The sequence below is a fragment of the Ixodes scapularis genome, unplaced genomic scaffold, assembly GCF_016920785.2.
Source record: "Ixodes scapularis isolate PalLabHiFi unplaced genomic scaffold, ASM1692078v2 PGA_scaffold11__112_contigs__length_91849675, whole genome shotgun sequence".
NCBI classification, from domain to species: domain Eukaryota; kingdom Metazoa; phylum Arthropoda; class Arachnida; order Ixodida; family Ixodidae; genus Ixodes; species Ixodes scapularis.
Genome location: NW_024609837.1, coordinates 2,914,037 through 2,940,284, shown reverse-complemented (window position 1 = coordinate 2,940,284; position 26,248 = coordinate 2,914,037). Strand labels below are relative to the sequence as shown.

Genomic DNA, 26,248 nt, shown 5'->3' with positions numbered 1-26,248 from the left:
GGGTGGTGTGTTTATTTTGGTAGAGAATAGCATTTATTCTAGTGAAGTTTATGTTGGTACTGGAGCCTGTGAGGCCATTTTTTGCCAATTAATATTTTCCAATAACAAGATACTTACAGCATGCAGCTTTTATCGACCACCTGATTCTCCGGTCGACGCGATGACCCAGTTAATAGCAATGACAGAAGCAGTGCGAACGGATTGTGTCGTTATCGGAGGAGACTTTAATCTGCCAAATATGGTCTGGAGCGAGCAGGGTAGAGCTATCGCAACTGCAGGGCGATTGAATCAAGAAATGGCGAATTTGACAGATCTTTTTGCACTCCGACAAATGGTGATAGAACCAACACGTGGAAATAATATTTTAGATTTATTACTAACCAATCAGCCTCACCTGGTCCGTTCTACCCTGGTTGTGCCGGGCATTAGCGATCACAGTGCTGTGATCTGTCATATGAACGTGGAGCATGTAAAAACAAGCAGAGGTGTAGCTAGGCGAGTGTACAATTTTGAAAAAGCTGACGTAAATAGGATAAACGAAGGATTGAACGCGTATTATACTGTGTTTGAAACGGAAGCAGAATACAAAGGAGCGCCTGAGCTATGGCTTTCGCTTAAAGACAAAATCTGTGAGCTCAGACAGCGCTTTGTTCCATCAAGGATACTCACAACAAGACAGGGTAAAAGTAAACCGTGGTTTACAAGGGCTTTGCGCAGTCTCACACAGAAACGACAAAGATTATATCGTAATTATTGCATAACGCCGACACTTGCAAATTGTGAAAAATTAAAAAAAGTAGCATATGAATTAAAAACAGCCATTTGCATAGCCAAAAATACGTTTAGTAATTCAATTGAGTCACGTCTAAAAGACAACCCGAAAGAATTTTGGAAACATGTAAAAAGAAATGGAAAGGATGTCGTAGACATTCCGCCGCTCACTTCCAGTGATGGCATTGTCCATGATGACATCGCTAAAGCAGAAACATTTAATCAGTACTTCAGTTCAGTTTTCACCACCGTAATACCAAGTGATGACGGGGATAGACAGGCGTTCCGAGGAGGGGTGGGTGATATGAATGATATCGTTATCAGTGAACGTGGAATTGAATCACTTTTGCAGGGGCTGAATACTTCTAAAGCAGGCGGTCCTGACGGTTTACCAAACCACATTTTCAAACTCTGTGCGCGATCGCTATCACCTTTTCTAAAAATAGTTTTTATGAAATCACTGAACGAAGCTTGCCTCCCAGATGACTGGAAAAACGCTGCAGTCGTCCCAATTCACAAATCTGGTCCGCGTAATGACGTAGGAAATTACCGCCCGATATCGCTAACGTGTGTTGCGTGTAAAGTCCTAGAGCACATTTTGTATACGAGTATCGTAGAGCACATGAATAGGTATTGTTTATTTAATCCCCGTCAGCATGGTTTCAGGAGGGGACTATCCTGTGTAACACAACTAACCGAATTTACCCATGACCTGGCCTATGCTTTAGATAGACGTCTCTCGATAGATTGTGTATTTTTAGATTTCGGGAAAGCTTTTGATACGGTACCGCACTCTTTACTAATTGCAAAACTGAATAACTACAATATTAACCCGCAAGTGGTTTCCTGGGTCTCCGAGTATCTGAGACAACGAAGTCAGTTTGTCGTTGTAAATGGCTCACAGTCCTCTACTGTGCAAGTCACATCTGGTGTACCGCAGGGATCGGTCCTGGGGCCACTTCTCTTTTTGTTATACATTAATGATATCACCGAGGGAGTAGTGTCGCAGATGAGACTTTTCGCGGATGACTGCGTTTTATATGGGGCTGTTGCTTCTGTTGAGGATGCTAATATCATACAGCGGGATCTTGATCGAATTAACCAGTGGTGCCTCAGATGGCGTATGCAGTTAAATTTAGGGAAAACTGTTTTTATGACATTCACAAGGAAAAAAAACCCGTACGCTGCATCTTATGCCATAAATAACAATATTTTAGCAAGAGTGTTAGAATATAAATATCTGGGGGTAAATTACACGACTGACTTAAGATGGAACACGCACGTTGATTACGTAGTGGCCAAGGCTGGTAAAACATTAGGGTTCCTCCGTCGTAATGCAAGAAATTTCAATAAAGATACTCGGGATTTGCTCTATAAAACATACGTCAGGTCAGTCATGGAATACGCCTGCGTAGTCTGGGACCCGCCCACAGCACGTGACAAAATGAAACTAGAAAGACTGCAGAACTTAGCTGCTCGGTTTGTTACCGGGAATTATAGTATAGATTTCAGCGCAACACGCACAAAAGATGTTTTAAAATGGGAGCTCCTCGAAACTCGCAGAAGGAGACTTCGTTTAAAGTTATTTCATTGCATTTATCATTCGACAGTTGGCATACAAAGAGACATGTATATAATGCGGCCCCACTATCAATCAGAGCGCGTTGACCATAGTTTCAAGGTGAGAGAAATTTCGTTCAAAACAGAGGTATTTAGGATGTCCTTTTTTCCAAGAACTATCTACGAGTGGAATCGATTGCCTCCGTCTTTGGTTGGTGTACTGTCAAATGATTACTTTTTTTCTCTGTTAGATTAAATCTAGCTTGAGTTCTTCCCTGCGTGGTTTATAAGCTATGTTTATATGTGTTGTTTATAAGTTTCTATTTCCTTGTATGGTTTATAATTAAGGTTTATATGTTGTTTGAATGATTCATCTGCCGTGGAGCAGAGGTCTGACTGACATTGTACGTTGTTTTTTTGTATGTATATCCCCCCCACTGTAATGCCTGATTTGGCGCTGTGGGTATTGCATAAATAAATAAAATAGATGCTCGTCTTTAAGACAACACGTCAGAAAAAAGCCTGGCCCCAAGTTTGGTAACCCTAGTGGCCTAACGTGGGCTTAATGCGGTTCGGTTTCAAGGTTTTAGTTAATTTAAGAGTAATTTCTTGTTGTTTCTATGGCTTTTCTCTAAATCGAATAATATCCACAATGCCAGAGTTGAGATAAAGTTGTCAGGTACAAAACCGAACAGCCAGCGGTGAAGCCTAAATCTGGATCTTGTTTGGCAATTTAGAGTCAAAGTTGGCACATTAGAAATTAAAAAAAAAATAGAACTAAAGCTTAGCTTTGGATTTTGTTTGGCGATTTCGACCGCTAGATGCCAAACAACAGTCAAACTACCAGTAGTGAAGCCTAACTTTGGCACTTGTTTGGCGACTTGAACGAAAAGATGTCAGATGTCAGCCACACTATATCACGTTTCACCCTACGATGTAGCGCAATGGACGCTACACGCTACACGAGCCAATATACCTTGTCTCGTGACTTCGCGCTCCCCGCGTTGCTGCGCCCAACCGGAAAGACACGTGACAATATTCGAGCTATGAATTGGTTCCGCTGGCTCGTAGCGCCCTTTGCGGCTCGTCGTAACTTAAGACGAAGTATGGCGTGGGATCTTTGCCGTTCACCACGCACAAGCGATACGCGACCGCACGCCGATATGATTCTCATTCAGATCGAAACGGTCAGGGATGGGGATCGAACCCTCTTTTCATGGGCTCTGCAGCGCAAGCTTTCACTCCGCGTGCTCCGAGCTGCGGTGATCCTACCTAATTTTGGCACTTGCTTGGTGGATTAGGACCAATATACTGTTACACCATAGCATATGAAGAGCGCGCTTCGCAAATGACCGCTACGCGAATTGCTCGAGTTTGGCCGGTATTTTAGAATAGACTACAGAGCCACTAAATAAGCTCACAGTATCCACACCTTGTTTCCCGATTATTGCCGGGGCGCCGCCATCTTGGTGCTTGTGCATGGCAGACGCAACTGCCGCTCGTACATTGATTCAAAAATGCGACTTCGTCAGCATTAGTTTTGGTGTTAGGAAGCTCATGCAATCCAGCTTTTATCTGTAACGAACTGTTTAAAAATTTTCTGGAAGACGAAAAAGCGTTTCTTGAGATTTCATGTAAAGTTTCAGATAACTGGCAACCATGATTTTAAGCCACATTATAGGCAAGTGTAGTTACTCTGAAGCTTGGCTTATGTAGTGGCACTAGCTTTACCCTGGCATCTTCGGAATTTTTGAAGTCCTAACTTTCGCAGACCAAGACCAAACTTCGGCAGAAAGAACTGTATTACCTTGGTTACCTCTTGTTGCCTCTTGCGTGCGCCGTTCTTCCTCCTCCTTTTTGCTTTGTTTGTTTACGGCGGTGTCGTTTTTTTGCCCATCTGACAGGCTTCAACGGTTCAGTATACAGGGGTTTAGGCTTCCATGGTTTAGACGAGTCTGGCAGCATACAGGGGTTTATCCCCTAAAGAAGACTCAGTTTCTTGTGTTTTTAAGCACCGCTACTCACTGAGTACCCTCCGTCTGTAATTTACGTGTTAAAAAATAAGTTGAGGGCAACTTCAGAACTGCGAGTTTACTGACACCGAACAAACTGTCGTTTGAGAACCGACGAATTAACGTGCGCCAAGGAAGGTGGAATAACTCGGCAGCTCGGAACCGCCGACCAGTCAGCTATGCGAAGAGCAAGTCATTCGCTTCTTGCGCTGGAGTTGCGGTGACGTCAGAACGACACCGGGCTCTGATTGGCTCCGATCGAAGGACACCGCGTAGACCACAAAGCAAGCTGCCTCGAGGTTCACCCACTACCCTTCAATCAGATCCAATCGGAGTTCCGCGTTATTCTGACGTCACCAGAATTACCCCTCAGAAAGAAGCGGACGAACTTGCGTAAGCATATTCCGCTTCACAAAATGTCCGAGCCTACAGTCAACGCTAAAACCCGATGGAGCCAAACACAGCTAAAAGTGAGTCGTCTCGGCGCACGTCGTCTTTATGCGTTTGCTAACAGCGGCTTAACCAATCACGTACAGCGCATGCGCAGTAATTTTGCGTTTCTTTTATGCGTGATTAGTTTAAACTGTTGAGTGACTTCATTGGATCGAAGCGTTGGCTGCGATCGGAAAGTGAAACGTGATTGAGAATGCCTTTGTTTAAACGTCACCTGATAAGGAAACCGGAAAAAAAAATGTAAAGCTTAAATCCCTACCCTCTCGCGCATCCATCTGCGCGTAAATTGAGTCCGCAAAAATAAATACAGGTTCTCCAGAGTGAGTCGAACCGCGTTTTCATACCGCGAAAGTATATTCCAGAGAGTGCCCAACAGACGCCACATCGATTGAGATAAAATGTCAGTTTCAGAGCTTGACGCTATCTCATTTGAATGTTAGAAACTCATTTCGAAAATTTTAATAGAGAAAACTGTGTGCGTTCTTTGAATGCGGGCAATATCTTGTGTCTGTCACTTTGTGGTCTCGAGATTTTTTTTTTTTTAATCGATTGTGCATAATGGTTAACCTTTTGCCAGTTGAAGCCCCGCAGTTTAGTTTGCGGTGAAGACTCCGGGGTGAATATTGTTTTCGGAAGTCTGTTCTTTATGCGGCCTGGCAACTCCTTGCAACTTCCTGAAACCTGCAACCTCCTAAAACTTACTTAGGAAAATATGACAAGGAACATGTCATATTTGCCTAAGTAGGTTTTAGAACTGTAATTGACACCGGGGGCTTCGTAACCAGGTTTCTAGGGGTGATGATCTTGCCGCGTGATAGCTTCTGGCAGAGGTGCGCTGCCCTATCATGTGTCCACGCTTCAACTAACAGTGCCATAAAACCTGCATGCACGGTGGAAACCATGCGTCCATCTTTTGCCACGTGATAGCTTCTGGCGCTGAGCTGTGCTGCCTAACATATGTTAACGCTTAAACTGACAGTGCCGTAGAACCTATATGCTCGTCGACAGCCATGCGTCCATCTTTTGCCACGTGATTACTTATGACAGAGGTGCGCTGTCCTATCATGTGTTCACTCCTCAACTGACAGTGCCGTAGACGCTACATGGTCGTTAGCAGTCAGGCGTCCAACGTTTGCTACATCATCAATTCTGACAGAGGTGCGCTGTTTTATCACGTGTTTACGCCTAAAGTGACCATGCGGTAGATACTACATGATCGTTCGCAGCCATGCGTCCATTTTTTTTTTTTGCCACGTGATCTCCCTCCCGTTTTCACCCACCAGTGTTGTACAGAACGGGTTTCGAAACATCGACGTTCGTCGAACGTGTTAATTTTAAGAGGAACAGAAGAACGCCACCGTTCCATTGTGCATCTGCGGAGCTGGAACGGGATCTCACTACGTTTTCGAAGGAACGCTAGGGAACAGCGTTATGTTTTATCTATATGTCCGCAATATTACCAGAATTGAGCAGGAATTTAGGCAGCTTATTATTGACTCTTTCAACCTCCGACTTGCAATGTTCTAAAGATAGTAGGAAAAAAAAAAAAAAAACTAGAACATATGTGATTTTGGCAACACGTACTTAGTTCTATGTGGATATTTTTACTTCCTTTCTTTATTTTATTTACGCATTACCAACAGAATATTTCATTAAATCACGCCGATTTATATTTAAAGTAACTGGCAATTTCCATCTTAAAGATATAACGGGGACGTCTTAATTTCGTACCGTTGTAACTTGAAACAAAAACTCCGTTCCAAGATTGAGAGAAAAACAAACAAACAAGGAACGAGCTTTCGCTTTTCATTAGGGGGAACGTGCACAACACTGCTACCGACGCGCAGAGAGCGGCGTCAGGTGATCAAAGGCAGGCGCGCTAATTGGTTCGACGAGTGTACAGCTGCCCCCGCACATTCAGCTTATTGACAAACGGAGTGCAGGGGACGTCGTCGTCTAACCAACCCGGTCACGTGATGGGGCTTTCCAATTTTTTCTACCAGGAAAAGTGGTCGAGCCTCACCGGAGGCTGAGTGGTAGAAGAGCGGGGTGGTAGCTGAGCGCGGCGGGGCACGGTCGAAGAACAAGGTGGGGTAACGCTGGCCCATACTGTTGGAGTCACGTGCTCTCGCGAGATGAGTCGAAGTAACTGACACCTCAAGAAACGCGAGGCGTGGCCTATGCAAAGAGAAAGTCGTCTGCTTCTAGCACAGGAGTTGCGGTGACGTCAAAACGATATTGGGCTTTGGTTGGCTTTGATTGAAAGGATAGTGGGTAGACCTCAATAGTGGACGCCTTGAGGTCTACCCACTATTTTTGTTCGATCAGCCAATAAGAGCTCGGCGTTCTGACATCATTGCAACCCCTGTGCAAGAAGCAGACGAACTTGCGCTCCGGATAATGTTCATGCGTCTTGCTTCCTGCTTTGTTTTTGGGCCTTCTTATCGGTAAACGCCGCAATGGCATTGACTGCAGAGCAATGATAAAATCCTTTGGGACTCGTATTCCCCCGTGTTTCTTACGGTGTCGGTGGCTTTAGTTTAGGGTAAAACGTTGTAGCGTCGCAGAAAGCGACACTACGGTGCTTCGAACGTGCAACTGTAGCGTTTAGAATACCCGGCAGCAACGATTGCTGGACGAGGTCAGAAGTCGTCCAGCAATATATTTTTTGCTGTGGCTTTGCCTCTGCGAACTTGAGGTAAGATATTGTGGGTCAGAAAAAGGTCACTGTGTACGTAATTGAAAATATCACACCCGTTTCGTTTGTTCGAGTTTTATTTGCTCTTTTTGTAACGAACCTCACTCTCTTGTCTCCTCAGCAGCTCGTCTGAGCACCTTCTGAATGCGAAAATTTTCTCAGGATAAATCCTTCCAGAATATCATCAATTCAAATACTGAATGGTGGCAGGCATTGCAATGTTTCTATATCTCGAAGGATTAAACAAAGCATTTTACAAACACATTTAAAAAAAAAAAAGCCGACAAGCTTACCTTTTTTATTTGTTCCATACTTTTTTTTCTTTTTTCGCTTAAGTTATTATAACCAACAATCTTTCTTGAATTTCTTCCTTAGGCACACATCTTCAGCCGAAAACAAGAATTAGACTGAACGTGCTTCCCATGCACGAAGCCTGCCTAGTAGTCCGAAACTCAACCACTGTATATACACACTTTCCAAAGTTCACAAAAGAAAAAAAAAGGTTACGAGTATTGTTGGCTTTCTTGGTCCCCCACGTTCCCCAGTAACCTCCCAGGACGCACTCCGGCTGCCCGGAGAAATCGACGATTATGCGTATTTACACGAACTCCTGTATTGGGTGCTTCTCCATGTGGGAGGAGGTATTCGCCACCTTACTGCGTCTCTCACAATATTGTGTGTGCCTTTGAAAGCGTGCCTTCGAGTCACATCGAGGTTTATACGGCGTCCAGACCTCACCACTGAGACATAACACAATCCGACACCATTCTTGAGCAGTCGACGGCTTCTCCGACAGGCCGTCATACGGACACGACTCGGACTCTGGCACAGTCACGGCTTTAGCCGTTCTACAGACAGGGCTTCAGTCGTAGAACAGTCTTGGTTTCATCCATGGCACAGTCATTGCTTGAGACGTGCCATAGTCATGGCTAGAGCCGTCGAACAGTCATGGCACGAGCAGTTGCACAGACAGGGCTGAATCCATGGAGAGGTCATGGCTTGAGTAGTGGAACAGTCGTGTTTTGAGCCGTCGTGCAGCTATGTCTTGAACCATGGCACAGTGATGACTTGAATCGTGAAATTTTCGTGGTTTGGGCCGTCTTAAAGTCATGGCTTAAGCCGTGGCACGGCTTGAGTCCTCATATAAATATAGCTTGAGGCGGGGCACCACCAAGGTTTTCTCCGTGGCACAGTCATGGAACAGTCGTCGTACAGTCATAGCTCTGTCGTAGACACAGCTGAGCAGTTGTACAGACATATCTTGAGCTGTCGTACATACCTGGGTTGAGCTGTCGTTCGTCATGGCGCCAAAGTGTGTCTGCCAAGAAGGCGATGATCGGGGCTGGTTGCCCAGTTTGGCTGAAATGCCTGAAAAACATATTCGACAACACGTCAGTTCTAATTTATAAGGGTCATGAGGAAACCAGGTACCGAAGGCTGTAGTCACGGACATCTTAAGAAAGGAATGCTATGACAAACGATCCATCAGCACCTTATGGTCGCTCCGCAAACAATTAAGGTCTCCTCGTTTGCCCATAAGAACGCTAAAGGAAGAATCGTCGGACCAAGACATGTTAACAGAATAAGCTAAACCCTGTATATTTTCAGTTTTCAGTGACTATAGAGACACCGGTTCTTAACAAGATATCGCATATATATTTAATGGTCTTGAAATAAAAAAAAATGAAAGCCGTTTACCACTCCCTGTAACTCCGAATTAGAGCGCAGCTCTTGAGGAGGAGGGAAGGATACTGAGAAGAGGGTATACCCCTCGTCCCTCCCTCTCACCTCCTCATCCTGTCCGCTAATACTCCCTCCGAGCGGCGTCGCCGTCGCCTCACGATGGTCACGTGTCCTTACGGGAGATTACGTGACTTCTGTGAGGTCACGTGACGATGACGATAATCACTGAGGACGTCATCGTCACTGATGACGTCATCAGTGACATCATGCGTCTTACAATGCACCGCGCGGTTACGTCGACGGCGACGCCGCTCAAGCCGGAAACGGGCGCTTAAGAGCTGCGCTCTAATAATCTAGTTTATCGCGTTTTGGTACTCGCCGATGCAAGCGAGCTTGACACCTGGGGAACAGAAAAAAAGAAAACATTATCTAAAACGCTTACGGGGAAGTTCTTAACAGCTGCTGTATAATGACCGGGTAGATGGTAATACGGGCGCTGGTTTTGGTTAGGCGTTTCTATATGAAGTAGCCTCGAACCTATTCAACCAAAAAGGATAATGCCCGTCGGTTTTCCCGCTGCAAGCGGAGTGTATCAAATCGCCCTTGCTAAAATTGCTGCAGGCCTGCATTTATAAATAGTTTAGAGTTTTTTATACTCAGGGACCATTCAGCGACTATACCGAACAGTAAATATTGCTGAGAGGTTTCGCCTACGAGGGACCTAATGAGGATTGCTTTTGTTATAACACCCCAAAAGTTGAAAAAATCCCGTATGGAAAAAAAAAAGGCTTTACTGAAACTGAGGTCACGAGCCTAAGACTACTCGTGGTGATGCGCTTTAGGGCCGCCATGTTTATTACTTAAAACAAGCCGAATCGGTAATTTTTAGTGGGTAAGTTTAAAGGGGCGATGCAACGATTTTTGTATTTTGCGCGAATACAGCTTAGAACGGATCCCTGACGTTAATGACCTGTGAAATACCCGTTCGTTTTTCACCACACGCAATTGAAGTCGCAGAAAAAAATAAAGAAAAACGAGAGGCGTTCACCCCCTCAACTCGCAGCCAGAACAAGCGTCCACGTGATCTGGAGCCGATTATATGCCGCCAGTGTTGATCATAGCCACGCGCTGGGGTTGGCAAGGCACAGGACACGCGCTGAGTTCCAGACATTGTTATGGTTCGGCTGTTGTCGGCATTGCAGCGATTGGACACAGGACACTACCCGAATGCTTCTCGAGCTATCGATTATCGCGAGCCCAAATCGAGTGTCCACGCCATGCTCGGGTCCAATCTATGAGCCGCATTCGAATATCGTCAGTGGGCGGTACTGCTACCGCCCGGCTACGTCATCAGGTTTTGCGAAGGAGAGATTGAATGAAAAATCTCGGCTTTGTCCTCGAAATTGCAGCGCAACAAAGGAGTTTCTTGGTCAGTGCCGTTGCGTGCGAGTATCCTTGAGTCCCACTAGTGCCAATGAGCTCGTGTAAAGTGAAAAAAAAAAAAAAAATTCCAATTGAATACCGTTGCACCGCCCCTTTAAATAGCTTGTGGATAAGAGTTCCGAACAATCTAAATGTACACAAATAACATGAAGTTAATATATTTCGATGCATGTTTGGACACGTAGTCATACTAGGCAGCCTGCATTTGCGACGGTAATAAATTAACGATTTTTGATCTCAATAAGGACGCATTTCCAGGAGTGAGCAGTACGACCTCATGTAAAGGTAGAAGAAAAAGTGAAAGCCGTTTACAACTCCCTGTAACACCGAATTAGAGCGCAGCTCTTGAGGAGGAGGAGGGAAGGGTATTGGGGGGTGAAGTGACCTGGGGGGGGGGGGTCACGTGACCTTGGGGGGTCACGTGACGATGCCGATGATGTCATCAGTGACGTCACTGATGACATCATCCGTGATGATGACGATGACGATGCGGATGCCAGTGACGTCATCAGTGATGATAATGATGACGATGCGGATGCCGGTGAGGTAATCAGTGACGTCACTGATGACGTCATAAGTGACGATGAGGACTCCGATGACGTCATCAGCGATGATGACGATGACGATGTCGGTGACGTCATCAGTGACGTCACTGATGACGTAATCCGTGATGATGACGATGCGGATGCCGGTGAGGTCATCAGTGACGTCACTGATGACGTCATCAGTGATCATGACGATGACGATGCGGATGCCGGTGACGTCATCAGTGACGATGACGTCATCGAGGAGGTCACGTGACCTTGGCGGGGGGTCACGCGACCCTGGGGGGTGGTCACGTGACCTCGGGGGGGGGGAGGGGGTCACGTGACCTCGGGGGGTCACGTGACTTTGGGTGTCACGTGACCCTGAGGGAGGGGTCACGTGACCTCTGGGGGTCACGTGACCTTGGGGAGACCTTGGGGCCACGTGACCTTGGGATGACCTTGGTTACGCCGACGCCGACGCCGCTCAAGCCGCGAACGGGCCCTTAAGAGCTGCGCTCTAAAACATTCCTTACCGTCTGCGCGAAGAAAAATTAAGCAAAATACACATTTTTCTACATATATTTCCACATAATAAATGACAAAATTTCAGACTCGCTGATGTATTGAGGCCTTTTCGCACACTGTCGTTTGCTGATGAGCAATTTGTTGCGAAATTTTTCAGCGAAAATAAAACTCACTGGCACGCTGTCGCCATCTATAAGGGTACCATGGAACTTTTCTTATTATAGCGAAAGGTTGCCCTGCGAGATGGCACCACTGGCCCTTCCGTGACACGACGGAACCAGTAAGTGCCGCCGTGCAGTTCACAGAGCGGCCGCTGCGGGAGAAATGACAGCGCTGCGATAGCCATCAGCTCGGTACTGGGATAAGGATCGGCGCCACCTTTTCAGAGCAGGTTCTGTGGCGGTTTCCTAACTGAGTGGTTCTAGTAACGTTGATCTTTACCAACCCACTTTACGTCCAATTTTGTGCAAGTGTTCCACTGCCACCCGATAGATAGCGGCAGTGTGTTCTCCCGTGCTAAAAGGTTTTAAGGCACACGGTCGAAAGGAGTAGCAAGGGTGTGGACTAGCCTCAAATCTGTATTTACAAAATACTTCGCGCTCGCACCAATTCGGGTAACTGCGGCGGTACACACACGTGGGGCCTCCAGTTAGGACGGCGACGGGATGAACATCTTTGGATGAGCAGACACCAGGATGGCCCCGTTGCTCCCGCTAAGGTTGGGCTTCATGACGATGGGGTCCTTGAAGGTGATCATGGCCGGAGGATCGAAGGCTGGGTGCACAAAGAAAGTGTGAGAGAGAGAGAGAGAAAAGAAAACAAAATGAATAACAATTTAAGAAAAAAATGTGTGGGATATAATGGTTGGATGATTTTAGCCTTTATTGACTTTGCCAATAAGAAAGGATATTTTAAAAGTAGCATAAATGGTAAGGTTGTGGTTGATTTCAGCAACCGAGATGCCAGCACACAAACAATATTACAGGAAAATGGTATGGGTGTTTCATGCAGTTACCCCGGAGGAATCAAGCGCAAGCAAAACACAGACAAGCCCCCCCCCTCCCCCAAAACCACACACATATACATACACAGAGAAACTACCTGGAATATTTCCCAAAAAATAAAAATTCCTGAGGATGCATTCAGGCTAAAAACAAGTATCCAAGCGGGCGCTTCCTTTTAATTCCAGCACACGCAGAACCCTGGAATCTTATTCCTTCTTTTCCTCACACAAAAACGTAAAAGTAAAATCCTCCTTTTTTCTTCTAAAAGTGAAGTAACAAAAGGAAACTTCTAATATCAATGTCGGATCATTTGAATTTGTCATATAACACCACCTAGTATGAGGGTCATTGCACCGCATTTTCAATACAGATTTATTGCACATTTTGTACGTGCAACTGAATACACATTTGTATTTAGACACTGACAGGATGCGGACGGAAGAAGGACCTTTCAGTTGTGGGGTTTCGAGAGCGAGCTTCCGACCGCGATAAAGCTATGACGTCACATGAGTGCGCGAGCGCAAGTAAGTTACGACGGAAGTTAACAAGCGCGTACTAGAGGAAGTGCGTTCGAAAAAAAGTCCTGCTTCTCCTGTTTTTGTCAATGACTACAGATGATGTATCTCAAGAGCTGTCAACGCGGGTAAACCCCGTTTACACAAAGACGCTAAACTCGACACGCTAAACATCGAATCACAAATTCGGTAGAACGAAGCGACGTATCACCAGGTTCCGGTCGCTACTGCTTGCTTTCAAGCGCCCCTCACGCTGCGCGAGCCCTATGGCTTTCACGTAACCAAAACCCACTAAGTGTGGACGCTAGCGTACGGATTTGTTAGCCTCTGAACGAAAACTCAGAAACAGGATCGAAGCTGCCGGAAGCAGTTAGAAATAGCTCTAAGGTGATAAGAATGTGAATGACAGTGTAAGAAGCTTGCAAAGCGCGCACAACATGTATAACAGCGATGTCTAGACCATTCAACGATGACTGAGAAGATGAACCGCAGTGACGACAAGGTTGAGCTGCTAGGGCGAAGCAGGAGATGATTCTTACATGCAGCTTTTAGAAGTGATTTTGGGATGCGTGTTTTGTCAGGCCCGGCGCGTGTGTGATGGCGAAGAGGCTTCGAAAACAACTTTCACGTTGATGTCTGGGCAGCCTTCGACGCTGCGGCCACGTCACGACGGCAGTGTTCTTGAAATACAGCTGAATTGGCCTGTTCCTCTCGGTTAGGGGAAGCTAGCGTGTTCGGAAGACGCGGTAATGTAACGCTTGCATCGAGGATATGGAGCGGACCTGCACCGTTCGAACATGCACATGCCACGCTCGTTTACAAGCGAGAGTCAGCATCTGTCTATGCTCTTGTATAGTGTGAGGTGGAAAGAACAATAAAAAAAAACGCTCAAAGGGAACCTGAAGAGGTTATTGAAAAAATCGAGTTAGAGGTTAATTCTACAGTATTTCTATCCTACGAATCTGAATATCACGTTTGTTTTTCCCGAAGGTGTAATTAAACACGAGAAAACACGAAAAACCTCCGACCCGTTGCTACATTCTACCCTGGTATATTCCCCCGCACTGACACCAGTTGTGCTGTCTTTTTCTGACCTTTCTAAAGAGAAAGATCGCGCGTGCATAGCTTTGATAGACGCTGAAGATATGCGAGAGAGGAGATTCGGAAAACTCTGGATATGACGACACGCTCCGGCAAGGGGAAAGGCTTCAGCTGTACTTGGAAAATTGTTTTCTGCAGCCTCTGCAGCGGACAACTTCCCCCGCTAAATTTAGTTGAAAAAATTCCCGCTAAATTTAGCGGAAAAAACTCCCCGATAAAATTAGCGGAAACATTTCCCGGCCAAATTTAGCAGAAAAATTTTCTCCTCTAAATTCAGCGGAAGAAAATTTCCCAGCTAAATTTAGCGGAAAAAAATTTATATAGCGGAAAAATTTCCCCGCTATATTTAGCGGAAACCTTTCCACTAAATGGGAGCAGAGGAGGAGGGGCATAGCATCCTCTCCGTACCTTCCCATCCTCCTCCTCCTCAAGAGCTGCGCTCTAATTCGGCGTTACACGAAGTTGTAAACGGCTTTTATTTTTTTACTTTCAGTAATTTATACTCAACAATGTAATTTTGGCCGCTTAGCGAACGCGAGAAACGTGAAAAAACGTAGTGACGCACATGCGAAACGCAATAAAGAAATATTAGGTTTCGCTAACCAGAGGCGCTGCCCAAACTTGAAAGCGACATGACTATAACGAAAATGTAACCGACGATTTTACATTTCTTACCAGCCGTTGAGTCTGGTAACGCATTTTTCTTTTGTAAAATAAAAAAAATAAAAATACATTGCCTTAAAGATTAAAAAAAAAAATTCGGAGCTTGGAGTTTTTTTTACACTTATCTAGCGTTCCATGTTACTGAATACTGCTTATGTGGATTAAGGCTCGCTCACGACCCCCCCCCCCCCCTTTCCCAATACACCTGCATTTATTTATGCGCTCTGACTGGACCATAACATTATATTATATTCCCAACATGCGTCACGAATTGGAGCAACCTGTGGGAAGCCTCGTTGGAGGGCAGGGTTTGTCCCCCGATATACAGGGTATTTCGCGCAAATCGGGCCCCCATCAAAAAAAAAAAAAAAAATCCTATAAATGAACCTATAAGCATAGTCTATTCAAATATTTCACAAACGGGTCTTTAGGTGTTGCATTTATTATACTTTAATTTTATGAGTGTAGGTTTTATAAAAATCAATTAGCAGAAAAACAAATTTTTTTCCCCATGTGACGGGAAGAAAACGGCACAAACTGGCTCGTTGGCGTTGCTGCTCACAGATGGCACCACTCACGCTAGGATCTGCTTTTTGCCTTTCCTCTCTCTACGTTGAAAGAAACAGGGTGTCTTCAGGCTTGATCTTTTTTACAAAAAGCTATACTAGTAACATTTTACTATTAGAAATGCAGCCCCTATAGACATCCTCGTGAGAAAAAAAATTGTACTAAGTTAATTGGTTCTTATGTAAAAACTATTTTAAGGCCGCATTTTACTCGGAAACGTTCCCTAGAAGAAAACGTTACCATAGATCGAAATCACTTGACAAGGCTCCTAGAACGCGTGGTGCCTTTTTTGGGGCGCGTCCCCTCTGACGCACGCTGCACTACATCAGTTCCACCTATGGAAAGAAGCGCCGAAAGCTGTGGAACGTTGGACGCCCATTGCTCGCGATCGAAAGTAATTCTATTACGGATTTTATGGTAAACATAAAGTTTGTGGGAAAGTTTGCGCAAACAAGTAGGTCGTTCAAAAAAAAAAAGTTCTTCAGCCGTGGTCCTTGAAGGCGTTGCCGCTGGCGATGCTACAGGAACGCTCTTCGCCCCATATCTTCCTCGCGTGCCGTCAAAAGAGAAGAACCGTTTTCGAACTCCACCCTTCCGTGGAGCTTGTCAACTGAAAGATCTAAGAACGTTGGTAGAAGGCGCTTCTAAAACCCGTACCAGGATACGCGGGGACATGCGCCGACATCGCTAATGCTTGATTAGTTTGCGATATCATGACCAAGAGACAAAAAACCGGCCACTTTATTCGAAACCGCCTTGGACTAACAGGCTAGCAGTGATCTGTACTCGTTTTCTTTACGATTGTTTTCACATATGTTAGTTTGTTCTGCGTGAGACATCTATTACTGTCTGGATAAATTCGATTCCGGAGCAAATAAAACGGTTTTTATTTAGAAGTATCTACAAACCAGATCGGGTGTTCGACCTACTCACCGGCAAGCTCGGTACCCAAATCGGTATTTCCTTCTACTAGGTCGTGGCGCACGTGATTGCAGTCTCTAAAAGAAAAGCAAACAAAAAAGTAGAGAAATATTATTTTCACTACGCTAGTTTGACAACCTATTGTTCTCGAAAAGTCAACCAAACCTATGCCATACACTGAGGACTATGTCATGCACTATCTATCAGCATTGGGATGTCTAAACAAAGCACGAAGCTAGCAGACGCTCGTAGAAAATAGATGAAGATTAACTTTCTAGAGGCCGCGAACTGGCGTTGCGGATGTCTCGCTAATGACCCTGTTACAGCAGAAACTTGCGTCAGTTCAGTTCAATTACGTGTGTGATCGGCAACTTTGTCGCTGCGCCAGGAGTGGAGCGCTCTGATCGGCCGATTACTCAAATGCCACCCGATGGAACTGACATTAACTACCCGTCTGAGAGGGATATGAAGAAACTAAGATTTTACAACAGAGTTTAAAAAAGCAGATTTTAAGCGCAACGAATGCAGCCACTTTAGGGTTAGTGAAACGTTTTATTTTTTATATTTCTGCGCTTATGGAGTTTGCAGCATTTGGTAAATACTTCGCGTCGCACGGAAGTCGCCTTGGGAAACTGCGCAACTTTCACAGGAGCACAATTTGATTACGACATGTCCGTCCCGTCATCTTCAAGCGCTTTGTCAACCATCGTGAGCGTCTGCGCTCTTTTCTTTTTTCGACTCCCGTGACAACACATCCAGTTAGTCCAAATGAGAAACTCCTAACCTCCCTCCACCCCCGGGAGCCCCAGCGAGACAATGGCGGCCCCGTTGTCCTGCCACTCGGGGAGCCCAGTTTGTTTCAAAGTCTTACGACAGCGGGTGCGGCGTCGGCCGTTATGCAAACACTTCCAGAAGCTTTCCAGCCAAGCCCGAGCACCCAAAGTCGCCAGCCCCTAACAAACGAAGGGAGTACAAAAGCGCAGTCCGAGCCATTAGCTGCACAATCTTTCGTGGCTCCTTGGTCGTCCTGAATCCATTTGAAGCGGCAGCACGCGCGCGGGCGCCCCTCGCCTCCCTCTGCTTCTAGCAGCACTCGTTGGGGACCGAAATGATGCCAGACAACCTATCCATCTTGTCTAGTTTGGGGACTCGGGGGAGAAGGCGTCGTGCGGACCTCTGGGCTAGCCGAGGCCGGACAACGCAAGCGCTGGAATTCTCATTAGTCCTCGCGAACTTTACGAGGGAAGTTGGTGTTGTGCCGGCGGATTCTCGACCGGACAGATGTGGTTCGCTTTTGTGGATCGTCTAGCCTAGTGGTTCTTGTGGGTGTTCGTTGGCTACGCATACATGGTGGGCCTGCTCTTGCCGGCTGCATTAGCTTTGGTTTTCGGCTTTATACAATAAAGCTGCGGTCGCACGGCCTATACACCACAGAAAGGACAGTCTGCAAACGCTAGGGAGTTTTAGGGAATCGTTTTCGCGTATCCGATACGGTACGATAAGCCGTCCGGTGGGAACTGCGCATGCGCGACTCTTGTTGCGGTAGCGCATGCGCAGTTGATACCGGAGGACCCATCGAACGGTATCGGACGTTCAAGAACGGTTCCCTACGGAGTTTCGGGGAACTGCGTTCGAACACCCGATACGATGGGCCCTCCGGTGCGAACTGCGCATGCGCTACCGCAGCAAGACTCTCGCATGCGCAGTTTGTACCGGGGGAACCATCGTACCGTATCGGACCTGCAAAAGCGGTTTTCTACTGTCTGAGGCGCGCTGCATACTTGTATAAAACGGTTATGCCACATCGGTCATAGAAAAACTGTTAGCAGACGAGCTCCAAGCGCACATATGAATGAAGGAAGCACACTTCGAACAAACCCTAACCGTGTCTGCAGACATTCCTTTCATCGTGTCTGCAGCTAATGCCGTGTCTCTCATATTATTGACGTGTGAGCAGTTTGACTGCGGCTTTGGTGACACTTCGTCAGGAAATCCTCGGTGACGCATCTTGCGTGTTAGGTTCCGGCATTGAACGCGTCTCTAATCACCGAGAGCTTAAGGAAGGCGGGGATCGCCTTCTTATGTTCGCACGTCTCGCTTTGCGATTCGTTCTTACGCGTTCTTACGCGGAGCTCAAGCTCGTCTGCTTCTTAAAGGGGGGGGGGGGGGGGGGGGGGGAGGACGGGGGAGGGGGGGACGTGTTGCGGTGACATCAGGACGCCAAGCTCTGTTTGGTTACGCTTGGAAGGCTTGGAAGGATAGTGGGTAGACCTCGAGGCACCTTGCATCGAGGCCTACTTACTATCCTTCCATCAAAACCAATCAATCACAGCTCGGCGTTTTGACGTTACGGCGTTCAACCAATCAGGTTACGGCGCCGTAACCTGATTGGTTGCGGAGCGAGAATAAAAATGCTCCGAACTCGGCACGCCCTTGTTTTAAGGTGTCGGAAACTATGGCCCATGGCAGTGTACAGGGGGCGCCTTGGCGGGCTGTCAGTCAGCGCGACTGGTGGCCAAAATGGGCAAATTTGGTTAGGCCTAAGCACCGAACGATTGGTCTCGAGCTCTGCGTCAAAGTTTGGCAAGGCATTCGGACATTCGAGCTCGCGATCGGGTCTAATTATTGCGGCAGGGGGCAGTATCGGAGTTGCAAACATCCCGCATAAGACGGCGTTACCTGTCGAAGGTAACTTCACTGCCCAAGAGGTATAGTGGTCCTCGTTTACACCGACAAACATTTCTAACAAAACGGCAATGACGTGGGGCTCGATGTGATGTCTGAAGTATAAAATGTGTTTAATAAACAGTTTTTTTTTTTCAGGTTGATTTTTTATTTTGTTTTGCAGAGGTTATCAGCATCAAGCTCATTCTGTTCTATTCCAATTTGTCATGCTCAAATGAATAATGGTGTAGTTTTTATCGCTTATTACGCTTATAGAACACCTACTGAATTGCGTTTGGTCATTTGCAGTTCACATGTTTACGGCTTTGAATAATAATTATAAAAGTATTAGTGATGTCGCAACTGTAATATGATATGTGGACGTTCACTTTATTCAGAGTTTCGGTGCATTTAGTGTTATAATGTTCGTTGCGTTTTTTTTGTTTTTTTTCGTGATGTAATCTATCATCAAAAGGCATGCTGCTGTTGGAGAGCATCATCAACAAATGAACGAGCAAACACTTAGAGTGAGCTGTCGCTAATTTATATGGTCCGATGATTTCCGAATGCCGATTGCCATATGCATACTGCAGAGTGGTGCAGGCCGGTGCACACAGCAGTAGTTCAATACAAATCGAGAAACACTAAAATATTATATCGACGAATAAAAACGATCGAGATTAATCGTGATGCAAATTTTAGTTCCCCCTTGCCACCTTTAAAATAATATTTGCTGACATGCTGATATTTTATTTTCTGCTGTGTTGAGCAATTAGCGCACTCGCTGGAGCCAATCATGTCGTATTACACCTGAGCAGGGCCGTAACCAGGGGGGGGGGGGGGATAGGGGTTCTGACCCCCCCCCCCCCCCCCGAAATTTGTTTCTGGGTACGGCCCTGGTCGGTGCACTGGCAGCCAGCCGATTTTAATCTCCACCTCTGCGCACGCGCAGTGGCGCCGGTCGGCTACCGGGTACCAAACCGGGACCGGTTTTCCGGTTTGCTGTAACTCTCCATTATATGCCATCGATGCACATGATTCATAGGCAAAAATAAGACAATAGACACTTTCAAAATGGCCGCCGTTGTCCCCGAACCCCCCCCCCCCCCCCCCCCGAAAATTTTTTCTGGGTACGGCCCTGCACCTGAGACTGCGGTGGAAGAAATCGGAAGAACTTTCAGTAGAAGGAACAGACACAGAGAACATCTCAAACTCAGCTAACTGGTTTATTTCTCAAACAGCCTTTAAGTACCCACGGAACCTTTTCCCAACCACACTCCACAGATAAACTCCTTAGTTGCAGACATTTCAAACCGGATGGATACAAAAGATACAAAACAACCCACACATGAGACGAGGACTTAACAATGGGACACTGATCATTGCAGGTCCTCGTCTCATGTGTGGGTTGTTTTGTATCTTTTGTATCCATCTGGTTTGAAATGTCTGCAACTAAGGAGTTTATCTGTAGAGTGTGGTTGGGAAAAAGTTCCGTGGGTACTTAAAGGCTGTTTGAGAAATAAACCAGTTAGCTGAGTTTGAGACGTTCTCTGTGTCTGTTCCTTCTACTGAAAGTTCTTCCAATTTCTTCCACCGCAGTCTCAGGTGTAATACGACATGATTAGCTACCACCAGCTCGCCTGCACTCTCACCGTGTTTTCGCTGGAGCCCTCTTTAATAAATAATATACTACAAGTACGCCGAACATACGCAGCACTTGTTAGATGACAATGTTATTTGTGCAGGTTTTGACATCCGCTGACATTTCAGTGATTGAAAAAAAAAAAAAAACGTTTCCGGTATGATAACTACTGCAAGGCAAACTTTTCTGGGGATAAATACTGCTAGGTGTGATAAAAGATGCATAAGTACTGCACCTTTTAGCCGAGTCGTCCGGTGGGCACCTTTCACCTCGGTTCCACATTTCTTGCGCTGTGGGGAAAATACCGACGCGAACGTCACAAAAACTATTTAAAAGAGGCAAAAAAAAAAATTCTCGCGAAGGGTACGTGTTTACAGGTTTTTAAGTCTGTCTTGTTGTTTAATGGTCTACCCTTCTCCGACAACTCTGAAGAAACTGCACATATGGACAAAACATCACTCCCTGCAAATGTGCCCTCCTTATATTCTAATAATGTATCGACTAACTACAAGATAAATCACAGTAATTACTACATAGCGATGAGTAAAACCCCCTGACAATATACCGATTCTGGGCCATACGGCCCGCTGTTTGTGGATCCAACTATCGGACTGTTATAAACGCAGACAATTATTCTTAGTATGACATGTCCATCATCGTTTCCTTTCACGAAATCAGAGGCCATCCTACAAACAAGACGTCAGATTAACCCAGATTTTGGAATAAAAGACAAGAGACGTATATCACTGGAAAAACCCACCGAACGAAACACACTACGACTGCATGCATATCTAACGGTCATCTTGCAGTTTAGATATCTGCTGGTGCATAATCGGTCGTTACAGGTTTATCGATGAAACGGCATCTCCGGCCTAAATCAGTCTGTAAAGCGTCTCTCTTGACCGTAGATCGATTAGCCAAAACGAGCGGTTACTATCGATGTATTCGTAATGAGCGATAATCCCCTAATTGCCTTCGGCACATGTTCCTCGGCAAACAAGCGAGTGCAACGTGGACTCTGGAAAAGCTTCCAAGTTTAGCTTGCGAGGTTTTATAAGACGTATTCTATAAACATTAAACATAAAACTGAGCGATTAAGCAAAGAGGTCACTATCCGTCATTCGAAAAAAAAAGTGTAAAACAAATTGCTTACTCATCAAGTTGTGTACTTTCTGGATGGTTTGTCTGATTCGCTCGGTTTTATGGTATATAGTTAGTGATAGTTTCGGCCTAGAACGTGGTTTGCAAGTTTCTTCTAGTGGCACCAACATGGCACCAAGTAAAGTACATTTGCCTGTTGTAAAAGTAAATAAGAAAAAAAAATGTCCAGAAATTAAAGTAAGGCTACTTTTCTCCTGAAAGAAACTGTGAAACAAATGAACCACTCATTTTCATGTTAGTGGCATATTAGAAAGTCATAGCAGCGGGACAAGCAATTGCGAAGTACGTTCACATGGGCAAGATTTTTTTAAGCCATACTGCGAACAGTGCAAATTTACGAAGAGGAACTTACATCGGTTGAAAAGGATCTTCCGGCGGAACTTTCCCAGGGTGAGGGCAATGAAGACGATTAAAAAAGCGGCTATACAACTTAGCGCGGCTGCCCAGAGAGTTGTAGATCCAAGGCCCCAGCCGGCGTCTGCACAGAAAGAGTTGGTCCGTCGATGACTGAGTTTGCATGGTGAAAATACAGGACGCGACACCATGAGCAAAATTCATTCGAAGAGTGTGTTCCGTTTTATTCGTCTGTAACGCCTCCGGCGGTACTGAAAACTGATGAGCCACAAAGGCTTCAAAAGCGCTCGAAAGTCTAGGAAAAATTTTGTTTTGGGGAAAAAAAAAGTGAAGGGCTGATCAGGATCATTTTTAATTATTCAAAACAGAAGTTAGATCCTCATTTCAGACTTGGCAAGAAACACGTAACGTAACAAACATTCTAAAAATAGGAAAACATTTTAATACAAGCGATACAGCGGAAGAAGCTTTTGTTTCTTTTTGTTAAGTCGGGGAGGAAGATATTTTTTTATGCTCACTTCATTGAACCAATGATATTTAAAAAAAACAAAAAACATTATCAATAAGCCACAAAGATGCGCCATGGCAATTTTCATCATTTTCTTTTCAAATCACCTGTCCCTCCTCCATAAAATCTGATACATTCCATATTTATATTCGTTAAATGTCCTGGATCCTCAAGCATACGTTCTTGTCGCCATAAAACTATCATCTGCAGTTGCCCTGTTGTATGGCAAGAATGTCCGCTTCCCAATGACGAGGCGTTTCTTTATACATTCTGAAGGTTCTGAAGCAAAAAGCTACACCTACGTTTCATGTAGCGGTTATCCGAAAGGTCAGTTCATGGTGCCTTCATTTTGTACGCGGAATGTCTGCCTGGTGACATCACGATCGCGTTTCGTTTCAGATCGTCGCGATACATATGGTGGTTCTCGAAACCACTGTTAGGCGTCTGCGGCGGAAGAAGCGTGGATGTCGGAGGCCTGCCCATCTGCAACCCTTCGGCAGCTGGATTATTGCGACACCTAAAGCCAATGCTGCCGTGTAGTCTGCTTTGCCGTCGCTTTCACAGCCGACCACTAGGGGCCCTATGCTACACGGCGGGACTAAAGTCCCCAGATAAGAGCTTCCTACAAGTAGCAACACTCTTTGAAGCACCGATTGCGTGACGGTGCAGGTTTTAGGAAGCGAATAGCGGCGGCCCACAGCAGAAGACTGAACTACATGACGCCATTTTGTTCCAGCGGAATATTTTTCGTATTTTGTCTAGGTTGTCATTACTTCCAAAGAGAAGTATCAAGAGACTTTAGGCGGGACCAAGGGACCGTAAGAACGCCGTCTGCTGCGATTGTTCAGCGGCGCGGCGCAGAACAATCGCAGCAGACGACGTTATTCTGGTCCCTTGGTTCTACTTGGTCCCGCCGTGTAGCATAAAGTCCCAGGATAGCCACGATCAAAAGCGTTCCTTCAAAGAGCCCATGTGACGTCATTTCTGTCCTTTCCGTAGTCAATACCAAACGGAAACCCTTAACAGTCGCCACACCATCTGGATATGTCATCTACGAGTAGACTTGCCTTGGCTGGCCAGACTGCGTTCGACGGGGAGAGTGTAGAAGGTCATGTGGACGGGTTCGCTGCGTCCGTTGGCGTTTATTCCGTACAGCACCAGTCGGTACCTGGTGGCCGGTCTCAGCGAGTGGACCCGGAAGCTGGCTTGACCGGAAGTGAAGTTGGTGGCGATGGGCGGGCTTTGGCCGTCGTGCAGCTCCAACAGGAACGTCTGTTGCTGGGCGGTACCGCTGCGCTGGCAGGTCACGTGAACACTCTCTGACGTCACTTCCTCCACGGTGCAGTTGAACGGCGTCATGGGAGGACCTGTATGTTCAAGATCACGGTGACAACTTGGACATTCGATGACACACACGGTTCTGTGCTTGTTTTCTGTTATTAGATTTCTTAACTCAAAAACTGTTAATGCGGAAGACAAAGGACTAGGAGAAGACTTGGCATGGAAAGCGCTGCTTTCAACAGACATTTTAATAAAAAGATGGAAAAAGTTATGTTTAGCCAACTTGGTCATCAACTTATATTGTTTGATTTCTCAATTTTACATAGTTTTAGTAAAGCACGTCAAAACGCTTTATGCATTCAATATTTCCGTAACCGTTCATACTATAATAGGCGATAAGCTCGTTTCTTTAACTATGCTTTTAACCGACATCTCATTAAAAAGGGATGTTTAACTAACTTGGTCATCAACTTATAGTTTTAGGTATCTTAATTTTGCATCGTTTAATAAACTGCGTTAAGACGCTTTATTAGATATGTTCATAACCGACCATATTTTAATGGGCGATAAGCTCGTTTTTTTTTTAATTACAATATCTTACCTTTAGGATGTAAGGTAATTGCGCGTTTTTAAAACAAAAACGTACCAAAAATGGGTATGTATATTTGAAATGGGGCGTCAAATACTTTAGAAGTCAACATATCATCAAAATTCCACTTTCGCATCTTTAACAAAAAACGAAAAAAGAAACGCACACAATGCAAAAAAAAAAAATGAAAAAAGAAATGGATTCAGCATTTTTGATACATCCGTTCTTAGCATATGTTAGCTCCTCTTTGTCGAATTTTTTTTTTTGACACGCGCAGCCATATAAAAACAGAAAAAAAGAAGGTTTTTCACTATGCTTGCTGCGCACAAGAATTGTACCCAATTTTATTCCAAATAGGCTCGTTGTTTTATCGTTAAGTAGCGTCTGTTTCTCGCTTTGTTTTGATCTACTCTCCCCTTTTAGTATACTTAAAGCCGCATCTCAAACACAGAACTCAATTTGAACCTCACAAAAGAAAACACACAGAAGCCGCCTGCATCATGTCTATCTTTCGCAGTTGTTTGTTTGTTGTTCAAAGCGGCGCCAGATGTCGCAACACATAGCCTGCTTCAAAACCTTATTTCTATTCCGTTGTCGGCGTCACGCGATCGCTGCTTTCCCGCGAGGTAGAAGTCGGCGCCGGCGCCGTTGCCACATCTCCGTTCACTACTAAGCTGACACCGCGGTGGAAGCTACGGGCTCCTGGGAACCAATCAAACGTCGATCTTTCATCACGCGATTACGCCTCCCTTCGCCCATACCCGCCACGCAGAAGGTGGGGCAAGGTGACAGAACGGAGGTCGTTGATTGGTCCGGCGATTGCGAAGCTTCCACCACAGTGTCAGCTTAGGGGCGAACGGTGTAAATCCTCTCTTCACCCTCAAGCTGATAGCGTAGTGGGAGCTACAGGCTTGCCGGACCAATCATACGCCTCCCCTCCATCACCTGACCGCGCTTTCTGCGGGTGGGTTCGGGTGGAAGAACGGTGATCACGTGGTGAAGATCGACGTGCGATTGGTTCAAACGAGCCCGTGGCGTCCACCGCGCTGTCTGCTTAGGGGCGAAACGGAGTAGGAGGAAGCGGAACAGCCCGGTTTGCACTCGATGGGGTCGATACCGTAGTCGGCCGCACTTCGGAGGTGACAGCCGTGCGCGGCGTTCGAAATCCGAACACGGCAGTTAACTCGATAAGCGCGCGCCGCCGCTGGTGCCCCGGACGTGGCAGCACGAAAACAACAAAGCGAGAAGCGAGGAGCAATATCCGCAAAACAGCACTTCAGCGTCGTCCGTCCGTTATGTTCTGCTCGCTCGGAGCTGGTAGCGGATATATTTTAACGCCGAGTACGTTATCGGGGGAAAGAAAAAACGAAAGAAGTGAGTTTGCATTCTTGGGCAACACGGATCACGGCGAACTGTAGAAGCATCCAGGCGAATGGCGGAGCCCAGAATACGACTAGACCACTACCACCATCATCATCATCCGTATATTTTGCGTGGTCACGAAGAAGAAAATCGGTTCGATCATGATGCGCTGAAGGAGGGTTAGCCGTTCTGAGACGTCGATGCCGACCCAATGATCTGAGAACATCCTAGTGCGATGATGGGC

General features: G+C 45.9%; 1 protein-coding gene and 1 long non-coding RNA gene across 3 annotated transcripts in view; both read right to left on the bottom strand.

Annotated features, from left to right (window-relative positions):
- Window positions 1-7,807: 7,807 nt before the first annotated feature.
- LOC120842343 lies at window positions 7,808-22,384 on the bottom strand. 2 transcript variants are annotated; one of them, XR_005715909.3, is made up of 5 exons: window positions 22,263-22,384; window positions 20,985-21,039; window positions 16,456-16,520; window positions 12,307-12,446; window positions 7,808-8,862 (listed from the first exon to the last, which is right to left on the bottom strand). It is a non-coding gene; the product is annotated as an uncharacterized LOC120842343 (long non-coding RNA). The 2 variants fall into 2 exon arrangements; XR_005715910.3 differs by having other exon boundaries at window positions 8,194-8,862; window positions 12,279-12,446.
- Window positions 22,385-23,819: 1,435 nt separating this feature from the next.
- Window positions 23,820-26,248, bottom strand: part of LOC8043170 (hemicentin-1) — a 64,475-nt gene continuing 62,046 nt past the window's right edge. Inside the window, exon 9 of the mRNA XM_040502038.1 lies at window positions 23,820-24,139. Within this exon, the coding sequence (XP_040357972.1) occupies window positions 23,820-24,139 (320 nt within the window). The remainder of the gene's footprint in view (window positions 24,140-26,248) is intronic.